We start from the raw sequence: 14,580 nt of genomic DNA on the forward strand, positions 1-14,580 counted from the left end.
GCATGAGAGGGCTAGAGAAGGAAGAAGGAAGATCGGGGTGGGGGCTACTGAATTGCAGTTGTTTCTGCCAAAGCGTAATATATATGAGTTATTGACCAAGCGTGAGGTCAAGATGGCTGGATATTCGCCAAGTTCTTTTTTTCCGTTTTTATGGACCGAGACGAAGTCGAGGTCCATAAACACGCAAAAAACAGAACGAGGCCAATATCCAGCCATCTTGACAGAACAAGCTTGGTCAATAAAGCATTTATTATATGGGATAAAACACCAAAAAAATGATCTTTGATCTTGCGGGACCAAGCGAGCAGTATAGCTCCATCTTGCCCGCTCGGGTAGCCAATCACAGCGCGGGATTTGGTTCATCTTGCTCGCTAACGGAGCTAGTCATGTAATAAGTTACAATAAATCACACCTTATACAGTATCACTTCTTCCGAAAAATGTATTCCAGTTAACGTCCATTTTAGTGTCCCTGACACTGCAGTTCCAAACGAAACCTCATGATCTCAAAATGTGCGTTTATATTGCCAATATCCTCTGTTCTCATATCTCTTTTCTATACCGAAAGAAAACAGATACATTCGTTTATATTTGTTTCAACTGTAAATAAAGAGTGAACTGATGTGAAGTGGTTAATTCAATTAATGTGAAAGATTTCAGTTATCCACGAAAATGAAATAAGCATAAAAGATTCCTATGTATGGAGAGGGAGAGAATCGATAAATTAAGAATATGATTACTCGAAAACCGAAATCATCCCCAAAAAGCGAATTCTTATTCGATCCTGATAGTCACGGCGACAGTTCTAAAAGAAAGCTGTAAAACTAAACGCAATCGATTCGTTAAAATCTCAAGCCGTTCATGTGAATTGTGAAACTACTGGTCAGGGGCCCGTTTCTCGAAAGTCTCGAAAACTTTTCGGGCCCGAAAAGCCATTTGTGAAAGTGCTATCCGCTTGTTTTGGAAAGCTGATCTTTTAACATGTTTTCAAGGTAGCAAAAGGCAAAATGACTGTGAAGTTTGACGACTTAAATCATTTCCGTTCTTCAGATGCAAAGGAAATCGTCATACCCGAAAATGGCCCGTAAAGTTTCGGGACTTTCGAGAAACGGGCCCCAGGCCCCAGTTGGAAAACGCGATCCATCGGATAAATTACTATCCATTTTTTGCTATTACTTATCCACTGGGTAGTGATTTATCGGCGGTGGATAGCACTATCCATCGTTTGAACAACTGAGGCCAGGACTGAAATAAAACTACCATAAAAGGAGTGGAAGTTAAGCACATTGAAAAGTTGGACCGTGAAAAGTTTTAAGTGCCACTGTGATAAAAAAGTCACTTCCTTCTTTTCTTCAAATTTTGAAAGGGTGTTTGTTTGGGTCGTTTAACACCTGACTGGCAAAATTTTATAGAAAGGACGTTTACTTTGAGTGTAGGTTTTGGATTTCACGGTGCGTCCGAGTCATTACTCACTCTCAAAACTGACCGATTGGACCTCAGATGGTTGGATCTAGGGAAAAGTGGCGTCATTTATTAAATTTCAACGTGTAAATAAAGCTTATTATACATGCAAAAGGCCAGTTTAAAGTCTGAAAACCTAAAACTCCCGTGCTGCATATTAATTCTGCCGCGTACTTAAGCATTGCGAGCTTTTGACGTCATTTTTACCTCGATCCAAGATCTCTCAAGATCTCGCAGTGCAACGCGCCTTACCGTGATCACCCAACAAACTTTCACATTTGACAATTACGTGTAAATACGTCAACTCAAAAACCCGTGCAACGGTGTTCAACTTACAACTGTGCGAACTTTGCAAGGAGGCGTGACTGTCAATCAAATTTGCACACCCTTATTGGCGGATGATTTGTAAAAAACTTTGTTAGGTGGCTACGGTAAGGCGCATTGCACTGTAAAGTTAGTAATGGTGGACCGTTAAATTGGAAAATTCCAATTAAAATAAACAGGTGTCCTTTTGAAATCAAGGCTTAAAACTTTTGGTCACTTAGTGTTTAGTTAACATAGTTTTGAAATCCAAAGAAAAATAATATTTTACAATGACTGCAAATATTCTCGTGCGCTCATTGGCTAATTTTTATTGTCAATAAGCGGACAGACACAAATTTATAATTTATGCGATAATGACGCGATATTGATCGCGTCAGATTGAAGTTTCTCGCATTTTTGTTTCGCTTTTTTCTCGTGTTTTGACTTAATTTTGACCCCTCTGCCTTTTTTTATTGTAAAAAACAAATTGATGTCAGTTTTTCATGCGCCTGTCCTGTTATTGATCATGAATTGCGTCATAACATTGTCAAAGTAAGGCTCAATTCTCTGCGCAATTGCTAAAATTGCGTTCATAACTGCGAGGATCATAGCTTCACAGGACAGACGCATGAAAAACTGACATCAATTTAGCAAATTGATGTCAATTTTTCATGCGTCGTTTTTTGGTCAAAGTAGCACTTTAAAAAGTAAAAAGCAAAAAGTTGGTCAATAATGAACGGTTCTTTGTTCAGTTACATGCATATGCTCACGTTGTCGTCAAAACCTAACTCAGTTGACTTCACGTTTTTATTTTGTGGGTAGGGAAAAGATGCCGCGATGCCGGTGCGACGCTCCAACCAACTGCTCAGTCAGGCTCCTCTGCGCAATTGCTAAAATTGCGTTCATAACTACGAGGATCACAGCTTCACTTGATTTCATATCCGCAGTGCAATATATGATTCATTTAATTTCACATATCATTTCGTTCATTGCCACACCTTTGTCGCATTAAAAATCTTGCAATAGTCGCGAATTGATTGCAATAACGAGAATATATATTTAATTTGTAATGACGTTCGCGTTGCCGTTGTGGTTGCTAATATATTAGGGAGCTTAAGCACGCGCGTTTTGCAGACGCGGACGGCAACCGGAAGTGAGCTGTTTTCCCTTTTAACTTGTCTCTCACACAACCACATTTACATTGCCAAGTATCTTTTCGCCATTAGAGATGATTAGTGTAAAAATGTGGCAGAAACCACTGTCCTGGAACGCGAAATGTTCTTTTCCGGTTGGCGTCCGCGTCTCAAAAACACGCGTGCTTAAGCTCCCTATTTGACTAGCTTCCAACGGGATTGATAGCTCAGGGTGCGTTTCTTTGGGAGAATCCAAGATTGAATTTATGATCTCAGATCACACGGATATCAGGGCCGTAGCTAGCCGGGGGGCATCTTCCCCCTTCCTCCCCCCCCCCCCCACCCCCCTGGACCTGTTGAGCCAGACAAATAAGGTCTGTGGATGGAGTTGTTTTGTTTAGACTTAATTATTTTGATGGTAGTGAATAGCAATGTTTGGCCATTTTCGTCACCGAGAAATTACTACTTACTTATCCTCATCGGGCCCATGAGGACTCTTAGGGCCGGCGCAGAGAAATTGGTTGGTCGATTTTTCGGATACATATCTCATGACAATTGCTAAAAATAGCGTTTCGGAGCCTCCAAATTTGAAAATTTTCTGGAGGAAGATACCCCCAGTATACCCTAGACCCTCCTACAAGGATCGTGGCATCGGTACTCGAGATAATGCCCCCTCGTTACAGAAAACCTAGCTATGGCCCTGGATACTTTGTTCCCAAAGAAACGAAGAATCCTAAAACGGAATTTTCTGACGTGTCAGCCCACTTTCGTTTATGATTAATGAAATTTGCATCAAAATGAAGTTGTGCGAAAAATTCACGACTATCTACCTGGCCAAACGTCGTTTTTTCGCATGCCTCTCCAAAGAAAACACAAGGATCATGAATCCTAAAAATCCGTATTCAGATCTGATATAATGAGTCCACTAAGAGAGTAGATTCCTCGGATCAATAATCCATTTTCGGATTTTTGTAAAGAAAGGCAAAATCTGCTTTTGGATTTGGATTTTCCCAGAGAAACGCACCCTCAGTATGTTGGTAGAGCAAGTGCAGCCCAATCTTAAGATCGTTGGTTCGAATCCCGTTCAAGACTGAATTTTCCCAAGCTTTCTTTGCAACTTCTTTAGCTCAACTAGTAACTGCGTTGATTTTTTCAACTTTCATTTCAGTTTCCATAAGGTGGTACGGTTTGTGAGGTGATACACGAATCACGCCCAAGTTATCGGTGGATAGGTCACTATCCAAAATATTAAATGTACTTCATATACGCCTTCACGAGGGGTACATTGGGGGTTGCCCAATACCGCATTTCCACGCCAAAAATTGGCAAATACCGAGTTCAACGTCGAAACCGAAATTAATATGTTCTATATTTTCTTTCCCGTGTTGCTCTGTTTGCCTGGACTACCTTGTCAGTACAGCAAACGAATCGCGATCTCGCACCAAGGAGGAAGGTTGCAACGTTTCCAACTTCTCCCTGGAGCACCCGGAAGTTTACGCTTATCCTGGATTAAGTTAATAGCCCTTATTCACGATAGCCGCCATGTTGGTTTTTAAATTGTCATGAAAATTAGCCATGTGTTATGCTGGGGGGCAAACAATGGAATAAAGGCAAATTGCAGAAAATCGGCTCGTCGAAATATTGAATTAACATTGCTAAAAGTACATTTTAGAATTTAGAATTAATTACCTTTTATAATAATTTTCTATCTTTTGATTGCCTCCGACATTTTGACTGTCTACTTCGTTATCTGCGCATTTTTCACTAAAAAAACATCAAAGTAACTTGTGTAATCATTCTATTTTACTACTTAGGTGATAAACATTCAATGAACGTGAAACAAATCATACGTGTGGCTAAGATGTTCGTTATAACCTCTCGAACTTGTGTTGTTTGCCCTCTCAGAAATGTGTAGCTAATTTGCATGATAAAGGCAAATCCAACACGGCGGCTATCGTGAATAAGGTCTATTGGCTTTAGAAAAACTGGGCCCTGAAATGTAAAATGTAATATACTTGATGAAAATTTAAGAAATTATAGGTCAAGAGGCCTGGTCATGATTCCTTAAGGGGGTGGCACTTAACTACAGAAAGACGATGGTTGCTAAGGAAGCTTTTTAGTCACAGAGCCCTACAAAAAGGTTGCATGGATGGTTTTACAGGCCAAAAAACATGAAATGCCCTCAGTATGTGGAACGCTTTTAGATTCTAATCTTTTAGCTTCTTTGAAATCTTGGAGTTACCTGGTGGAAGCTTTAATACTATAACAATACTATTTCCTTAACATTGACTTTAAAAGAGATTCAGGATATGCCAAACCCATGTTGGTACCTTTTAAACTGCTAAGGTATCAGACAAACTTGTTTCCCCTAAAGCTTTCCTCTGCACTCTCAGCCGACTTCTGTGAGGTGGAGGGACCCAAGTGTCTGTCTCAGGATCAATTACAATGTCACGCCTCATTACACCAATGTCTCTTTGGCCTAAAACTATTTTAAGTGCTAGAAAAAGGAATGGGGTTATGAGTATAGCAGCATAAAAAGCAAGATATAGCACTGAATACCCTGCAAATGTAGTGAAGTAAACAAACAGAGAGACCAGTGGAATAATTGTGAGCTTTAAGGCAAGATAGAGGTGGCTGCCTCTTGAGACTGCAGGGTTGGCTTTGGGTTCAAGATGAGAGTGACCATGACACACAGCAACAACAAAAATAACTGCTTGAGCTATGCTTGCGATGCATGTTATGACAGCTCCACACCGCACTGCCACCCTGGTATCAGAATCGAGATGATTTGGGTCAGAGACAAACTTGTTCATCAAGGCAACAATAAATGGAAAGAATCCAGTGAACGACAAGGAAATGTTGTTTGCAACCAACATAATTTGGTTCATTTTCCTGATGCCATGGAACAGCGAATGGTGAAGAAACCACAAGAGGGCGATGATGACGAACGTTGCGATGTATATCAGAAATTTTGGCCACATTTTGAGGACAGTTTTATCAATCCCATCTTGATCAACATCCTGTTCCTTTGGAAAATTCTCTGTAGTTATGTCCAGAACCAACAGAGTGGCAACAATGGAGAATACTCCATCGCTGAAACATTCCACTCTCTCTGTATCGATATAATTCCCAAACATGAGGTCAAAATCAGCTTCACCCATACGGATCGCTTTGCACTTCCGGAACATAATACCAAGGAAGCGATGTATGCAAGGCGTGAATATTACAACAGAGATCAGCACCCACGATGTCACGCTACTAGTGTTGCTAAAAGAGGCTGACAAAAGATACATTAACGGATTGATTAGTTTCTTGACCAACATATAGTTTCTCCGCTCTTTCAATTGCTCCTCAGGCAACTCTTGAAGCTGCTCCTTGAGTAGATGATGCCGACGGAAAGAGTACAAAATCATTACTACTTCCAGACCCTCTATTATCAACATGTTGCAGCAAATTAAGACTATAGGAAGATACTTTTTCGGGTATTTTCCCTCTAGAGCGCAACCAAAGGGCAAAAATGAAGTGAACATCAACGATGCGAGATTCAACCAAATCAAGACATCGTCCACATGAGCGAGGATCTTCAAACGATGCACGTGAGATTCCCAGACAGAACAGATGACAAGGAAGGACATAAAATACACAACAAGCTGAACCCATCGATCCTTGAGCAGCTCCTCGAGGTCGGAGTCCGATTTCTCTTCTAATCTCCGTATTGGAAGGATCAGGATAGTGGAAACAATTGCAAAAACAGCATCGTTAAAACATTTTAGCCGGTTAAGATGAACGAAGTCTCTTTCTTCCTCCATGACTTGAAAACTCGACATCACGTGAGTGGCACGAACTTCCGAAAAGCGAGAAATCGTCCCGATGATTTCCGAAGCTTTCCGTGGTTCGCACGACGTACGTTGTAAATAAAGAAGATGGCGGGCGATACTTGTAAACACGATTCGAACCTCGAAGAAGATTGCAAAGAAGTTGATATCTTTGAGGCCTCTCAACGAGGGTAAGGGATAACGGATAATTAGTAAGACTCTGTTGTTAGTTTGCTTGTTTGAGTCTTCATTGAACTCACAGTTCCTCTCAATCTTTTTTGTAATAATTCTTCCTCTAACTGTCTAACAACAAACGAAAATTCACCTGTACTTTGACCTGGTATAGTGTTCAATATTATTTTTTGAGCCCCATCTGGTGTTAAAAATTGCAAATTCCTCCAATTCCTGTGCCTTTGTGTACACTTCTATCAGGAGATGTTCTTTGTCTTCTTTTAAAGTGATAACCAGTATACCTAGTCGGAAAATACCATAATACTCTTTGTTTGTCCCCCAAATTTTGCACAAGCATTGTTTCCTGTTTCTCTTGGGACTTACAATGGTCCCAAGAGAAAACAAAAACAATTCTTAATCAAAATTGGAGGGAGTGGGGGACAAACAAATAGTATTATGGTATAATTTCCACTTTAGTCAATTCTGAGTCAATTCTGAGTCTCATTACTCAGGGAGTGACGGGACACCAGCAACATTGTAATTCTTGTGTTTAACTCCACAGGACCACGAATATGCATTTTATGTGAAAATTTTATCTTTTCTTCACAGAGAAGTCATGATGTGCAGGGAACTCATTGGCAAGCACGGTGCAAAAATTCTTAGTTCATATGATAATCATGGACACACTCCTCTTCACTGGGCTGCCCTGGGAGGATACAGTGAAGTGATCAAATTCTTTATTAACTGCGGAGTTGATGTCAATAGGCAAAGTCGCTCTGATTATGGACCTTTTCCTATACACTGGGCTTGTGTAAATGGTCACATCTTGTGTGTGGATCTTCTCATTCAAAATGGCGCATCTATAGACTGCACGGACAATAAAGGTTGCACCCCGCTTATCATTTGTGCTCAGTATGGTAAGGCAATGCTGGCTGGATATCTCATAGGAAAAGGCGCGAAGAGTGTTTTGACAGATCACGAAGGGGATAATGCTTTGCACTGGGCTTGTTTTAAAGGTCAGGCAAATGAACCAGTTTAAAATATTCTGTCTAATATATCCAGGGGCCCGTTTCTCAAAAGTCCCGAAAACTTTTCGCGCCTGAAAAGCCATCTGTGAAATTGCCAACCGCTTGTTTTGGAAAGCCGATCTTTTAATGATGTTTTCAAGGTAACAAAAAGAAAAATAACTGTGAAGTTTGACAAATTAAATGCTTTCCGTTTTTGAGTTACAAAAGGAATTGTGACACCCGAAAATGGCCCGTGAAGTTTCGGAACTTTCGAGAAACGGCCCCCAGGGCACTTAAAGGTTGAATGGGCTAACCTCTTGACTCCAAAACCGGCCTGAACCAGCCAGACTTAGTATTTTGCTCTGTCTAACGCCAGAGCATTTTACTCTGTATATAATGATAGATGATTTTACTCGTCAATGGGGAACCCCCGGGAGTGAAGAAGACCCTATTGATCAAAGAAAATTGACTGCATGACTGAAGTTCATAGCCTTCATCCCTATTAAAGCTGGGCAATGACGCTAGTAAGATCTGGATGGCCTCCTTTGTTTTTGACCATTTTTTGTCACATGACTGAACTATAATGCATTCAGATTTGTTAATCTGACCTTTTTCCAAAATGGCCACCATTTAGTATAATTTCTTTTTTTTGTTTGCAAATTAGTCATTGTTGCCTTCTTTCAAGGTTTTATATTCTTTTGGATTTTAAGTTTAATTAAGAACAAGGCAACGAGGGCTCATTTGCAGGAAAACAAACAAATTATACTGCAATGATGATCTTTGCTAGATCTCCTCTGTGACAATCCTGCTCCCCTATGAACTGGAGAAAACAAGGATCCTGACCATCTCTTGCAGTATGGCCTATGAAATCAAGATTAGTACAGTGGCATGTTATTTCTTGGCAAACAAGTCAAGGAAGAGAGCACCCCATTAAATCAGTCTGGTAGCACTGTAGAGTTTGGCCAACTAAATTTGTCATACTGTAGCATGTGTATTATGTGAGAGATGTGAGAGAGAAAATGACCTGTGCTACTTCATGTAATACGGAGTTTAAGATCTGCGACGCGACGGTAACGAAAACGTCATTAATTTAAAATTGCAACTTCAGGTCAATTAATCTTTTTCGTCATTATGTCCGCTTGTCTAACTTCTAAAAACTAGTGTAACTTTCCAGAAGCTGAAGTAGGAGGTGCGGTGTTGAAGCTAAGACAGAAAATTCAAATTCGCTGCCTTGTGTTACGTTCTCTGAAAACTTGAGAATTGCCAATTTCACTTCGTACATTTGCAGAAAACGTGAAAGAAATGTACAAAAATGAAAAATGCACATGCAGAGCGTGCAAAGCTATTGCTTTTGCTTATTGAATATGCCAAATTTGTGACATTTTCGTTGCCGTTGCGTCGTAGATCTTAAACTCCCTAATGCCCACCACCAACCTGACTACTGCTCCTCTAGCCTGCGCAGCTGGCGTCATTGTTATTAACAAGCGGTAATGCCACATGAAGAAAGGGGAGAGGTGTGCCCCCCCCCCCATTCCCTGGGTGACGTTGCTGCTGGTTGATTTGCCTCTTGCGCCAACGATACTGCCAGCTACGCAGACTAGTAACTGCTCCTCTTAAAATTCCGTTTTTCATTGACTGTAAACCATCATCACCTCCCTTGCGTTCAACACATGAACAAATTTTCTTAAAACTGCAGGTTCTGTGAATTTGTGCTCCGACAGAGAAAATGATTTTGTTTTAACAGGTCACAGTGAGCTTGTTCAGCTCCTACTATATTCTGGTTTCGACCCAAAACAAAAAGACAGGTTTGGTCAGGTAAGGGGAGTTATGGGACTCTATTCACTGCTGGTATGTAAAGGCAGAGACGTTTTTTTTTTATTGGTTCTAGATTTTCAACCTCTGACTTAGTAATTTAAGTGCCAGCTCTATTATACTATGTGTTTGTCAGTGAAGGTAATTATTCCCTTGAAAATGATGTACCATCCAGATCCTTCTCAAACTTGGCACAGTTGATATTCATGCACATGTCATTTAAAATATGCAATAAAAAGGTGGTGTGACTGTGCTTGTTTTCGCTCTGCATACCCTTTATTCTAAGTGTTTTTTTACTGAATTATGCAAGAGGTGGAAAAATTGTTGTTATAAAGGATCGTAGCCCAGCCACTTTGCCAGCCCTGTTCCCAGGATGATAGCAATTCAACTTCGGAATCCATCTGTCACGAAAATGAACCTCAGGATGTAGTTTCAGAAATTAACTTCCCCGTAAGCTGCATCTTTGCCCCACTGTATCTGGTTGAGAAATCTCTGAATGTAGCAAACAGATCTAATACTAACTAATAATTGGCTCAGGTTTTATTTATGTTGAAATACTTATAAAACTGCTTGTTTAGACACCTCTTCATCTGGCCTGCCTGAGTGGAGATCTTACAACAGTTGAACACATTGTTGACATGGTAGGCATTGCATATTTGCTTCAGCTACATGGTTATGACCATCACATACACAATGTATGTACATAATGGTGGCTTTTATTTTTCATGTAGTTAACTCTTGGCTCAGTTCTAATGTAAAGCATATCAAGAAGAAAGCAGGGGTCCAATGAAACCTCTGTAACTCTTTAATGCTCCCATTGACTCATGAAATGCCCTCCATTGACAGTAAAATCTGTCATTAGACAGAGTAAAAGCTCTTAAGACTCACTCCCAGGAGTGAATGGGTTAACTGAATGGCAGTGTACTGTATCCCTGGAAGCTGGCAGCTCCATACATTTTTGAAAATTGATGAAAAATCTCGACAGTCTAGCTGATGATGAGAGCTGCAGTAGGGGGGCTGCGTACATTGCTTGTTACTGGTTTCTTTTGAAACCAATGATTATGAGTACTGGTAATACAAAAGCCACCTGAATTTTTCACGTGTCTGAAAGAGACAATCTTGCTTAAATTGTCCAGATAAGTGCACCTATCGCTTCTCCAAAAGCAAAGCTTGTGTGATCTATCTTTTTTTCTTTATCTGATGTCTTGCAATAACATTGCTTGCAGTTAATTTGATTTTACATACTTTTTATGTTAATCACAGTTTTTAAAGTTTGATAGTTTTAAATGTGAACTTGTAGGAAAAAATAAAATAATCTTTGATATGCTTTAAGCTCACCAGTCAGTAAACCTTTCATGGGTTTTTGTGGAGAAAGGTGAGAAACACCAGCTCGCAGTAAATATTTGTGAGTCTCTTTTTCTAATGTAAATTTTAAAACTTTGTAGGATTCCTTGAATAAAATGTAAACTTAGTTTATGGTTTTGAATAACCAGGGTTAAGGTAGATACCTATTGATTATTCTAGACACAAAAACGAACTCAATGTTATATTAAAGAAAATCAAGAGACAAAAGTGCTCTCATCTATAGCTTTTCGAACAATCAAAACTCTTTGAGGCAACAATCAATGACACCCTTAACAAAAATTCATGGCCTCCATAACCTACCTGTAAGTCGTATACTTGCATGAATTAATGATAGTTCTTATCCAATTAGATTCAAGATATAATATACTGTAGATACCTTAATGAGAAAATGAGAATTTAGAAGCAATAAACCTTATTCATAAATGGAGGTCAATTTATAATTCTTTGTCTAAGTGCAAATTAGCCTACCAAGCCTCTATACCATACAGTGAATTAAAAAAAATTCTTGCTCTAAAATGAGGTTTGGTAGGCTAATTTGCACTTGGACAAAAGAATGATAAATGTGGCTGCCATTTATGAAGAAGGTCAATGGGATTTAGCAAAATGGCGTGGGCATCGTAGAAGATCACACTGGGGTTGTGCGCCTCAGTTGAATAGAATAGGCCATTTTCGAAATATCAAATATTGAGCTTGATAGTGAGGCAGTGAGGACAAAAACAATAGGAATGTGAAAAATATTTGCATATCATCCACTTTCCTTTGTCTTTGTCCTCTAAACCTCTCTTTCAAGCTGTATTTTATATATCGAAAAAGGACTATTTCTCGTTTTCGAATTCCAGCAACATTCCTTTATTTTATCCCATCCACCCCTCCCTTGCTCCCTCAATTACCGTATCCTTCCTCTTATCCCGTCGGTCATTTTCCTGTTTCTCTGTGCCTATCGTAATCCAACCATCAATAATTGTTCTTTCACACACAATCTGTAAAATCTGTAAAACATTCCTTGTGCCCTGGGTTCCCTCCACCTCGCCTCCCCTTTCTTCAGTCATTTTTCTATCCGTCCACCTATCAACCCACTCATTCATCCATCCTTTGAGCAAAAGTCGATCCCTGACCTTCTATCCACTCCTTCATCCAACCGTCTATTTCTACATTCGCCTTTTGGCTTCTACAACATCGTGTGTTTGCGCGATATTCCCGAGAAAAACTTTAAACCTGCTAAATAATCGAGACAAAGATTAATTGACCGAATAGAGTGTTTTCATGTGACGTCATCGCGGCCATTTTGGTGTACCCAACTAATCCCCTGGGAAGTGAGCTCTATTATCATGCAAACGTTTTCCTTTGTTCGGTGAAAAAGCAAGGTTACTGAAACGCTATTCGGGCCTTTTGCAACAAACTGGTCACGTGACTGATAATTGGCGAACTTAAAGGTCGGACTTTATAACTTTCAGAAATGGAAAGATCGTGTTTGTCTTAGCAAGAATACAAATTTTTTAGAGAAATACCACTTCAGGTAAAGATTGTATGACCATTTCAACACTCGAAAATTCCATGCTTTGGTTTTCGAACGAAAGGCTTTTTGCCCTTCATAAGTACGCGCCACAAACAGAGCTCAGATTCCTCCTACTTTTACCATGGGTCAAATAAGCGAGAATAAATGTGCAAGGGTGGAAATTTTCAGACTTTCATATTTCGAAGGAAAAATTTTAAAGCGGTTTGAATACAAGGATTTGTATGAAAATCATCCCATACCGTCAAATCCTTATAAATTCTTTCAACTGTAACAACACCACTTTAAACGGTATACCTACGAAAAATTGGCATGGTAGCTTATTTTGAGCTGTTCTTTTTATCTCTAATGAAACCGTCGTGTTTATGAAAAACAGGTCACGTGAATAATTGTTGCAAAAGCCCTATTGGCTGATTCAATGTTGTACCCAGTTCAAACCCTTTGGGAATAAAACGTTTGTTCCAGGCATGTCCATATAATTTAAATGTGATTGCTACATTATAATGCAAATACAATTTACACAAAAATTACCCTCGGGAGATTTAAATTGGGTACAACATTGGGCTGGCCGATTTGGTCTATCGACTTCACTTCACCGAATTGCGTCTGCAATTTCAAGTGAACCAATAGACCCTTTGCATATAGGCGCCTAAATTGAATAACAATACTTTGAACATCCTTAGCCTCGTACTTATGTTTCTAGACAAAAGGATTTTTCACATGAATGTGAGGCTTAGGATGTACATTGCCATTTATGCAAAGGTCTATGGCCGTGCGGGTTTAAATTAACCAATCGAAATCACGAAAATGTCTGTTCCCGCGAGCCCGCTAATGATAAATTTCCCAAATGAAGTGTCATAAAGTTTAGTTTCAACATCGTACATTGATAGAAATAATTTCTTTATAGGATGTTGAATTAAATGTTGTTGACCAGCAATGACAAGACTCCCTTGAAACTAGCTATGGCTCGAGATCACAAACAAATCGTGTGCTACTTGCAAGGAAAACTAAGCGAATTGTCTCTTGCCAATTAAGGTGGGCCTTTTGGTTGCATTTTTTGAATAATGTCTACTGTGCATTCCTGCTGGAATCAAACTGTTATATCAATTGTCAAGTACATGTAATGATAAGACACTTTGACTCTCTTATAGTATGACGTTGTTTAAAAGGAAAAATTTCATCAAATAAGCAAAGTAACTCTTGATGCAATACAAGTGCATCAACTGTTAACAATGCAGTGTTTCCCAGAGGAATTTAAAGCGAACCTCCACTCTTACTACAGATTAAGTTTAAACCGAAGGAAATTATGTTTTCAAAACAAATTTGCTCGAAATATTTTTTTTTAAATCGTTTATTTTCACTTTCTAATTTCGCGGGCGCCGCCATCTTGAATAATTATGACGTGTTACGGTTGCCCTATTATTCTGACACTACAAAGATCTTTTGTCTAATAACAATTGGACAACCGTAACACGTCACGATTATTCAAGATGGCGGAGCCGGCAAACTATGCGATTCTAAAACTTATTTTTTTCCCATACAGGCAGTTATTTTTTTTGTTGAAGTGGAGGTTCCCTTTGAGAGATGAGGATTTACTATATTTTGGAGTTACTCAAGCTTGGTCTATCTCTCTGGTTATGTGCATCAGTGTTCTTTGCGCTGTAGCGAGCTAGCAAGCGACGTATCTCGGCATATCACAGTTCAGCGAAACGGAGCAAGGGTTTTGCACAGTCGGTTAGTGCGCGGCCTTGGTGCATAAGGTCCTGAGTTCGATCCCCGGATGTGGCATCCTTGTTTCGACTTCTTTCCTTTCAGTGTAGCCTAAGTAGCTTTAAATACCCTTAAAATGGAGCACTGATGGAAAGAGGGGGGTAAAATGAGCGCACCGTCGGCTTCCTGGGAGAGTACTCTCTAGAGAGTAAAGGAACTTCCGACTTTAAATACGTGTACCTTTACCTTTACCTATTTATAAAATTTATACCGTGTGTTTTTTGTAACGAC

The 14,580-nt window shown here is 39.6% G+C and overlaps 3 protein-coding genes across 3 annotated transcripts in view; 1 reads left to right on the plus strand and 2 right to left on the minus strand.

Annotated features, from left to right (window-relative positions):
* LOC138000433 (endosomal/lysosomal proton channel TMEM175-like) overlaps positions 1–621 on the minus strand; it is a 3,358-nt gene extending 2,737 nt beyond the window's left edge. Inside the window, exon 1 of the mRNA XM_068846849.1 lies at positions 1–621. This exon is cut by the window's left edge and continues 2,737 nt beyond it. The gene's annotated coding sequence lies outside the window, so the exon portion shown is untranslated.
* Positions 622–5,229: 4,608 nt separating this feature from the next.
* Positions 5,230–6,723, minus strand: LOC138000434 (endosomal/lysosomal proton channel TMEM175-like). Its single transcript, XM_068846850.1, has one exon. The coding sequence runs from the start codon at positions 6,721–6,723 to the stop codon at positions 5,230–5,232; it is 1,494 nt and encodes a 497-aa protein (XP_068702951.1).
* A 46-nt stretch (positions 6,724–6,769) lies between these two features.
* The window catches only part of LOC138001150 (uncharacterized), a 27,379-nt gene continuing 19,568 nt past the window's right edge, over positions 6,770–14,580 (plus strand). Inside the window, exons 1-5 of the mRNA XM_068847811.1 lie at positions 6,770–6,902; positions 7,492–7,898; positions 9,634–9,704; positions 10,280–10,342; positions 13,487–13,501. Coding sequence (XP_068703912.1) covers positions 6,820–6,902; positions 7,492–7,898; positions 9,634–9,704; positions 10,280–10,342; positions 13,487–13,501 — 639 coding nt within the window. The 5' untranslated portion in view covers positions 6,770–6,819. The remainder of the gene's footprint in view (positions 6,903–7,491; positions 7,899–9,633; positions 9,705–10,279; positions 10,343–13,486; positions 13,502–14,580) is intronic.

The sequence above is a fragment of the Montipora foliosa genome, chromosome 4 (genome assembly GCF_036669935.1).
Source record: "Montipora foliosa isolate CH-2021 chromosome 4, ASM3666993v2, whole genome shotgun sequence".
Lineage (NCBI taxonomy): Eukaryota > Metazoa > Cnidaria > Anthozoa > Scleractinia > Acroporidae > Montipora > Montipora foliosa.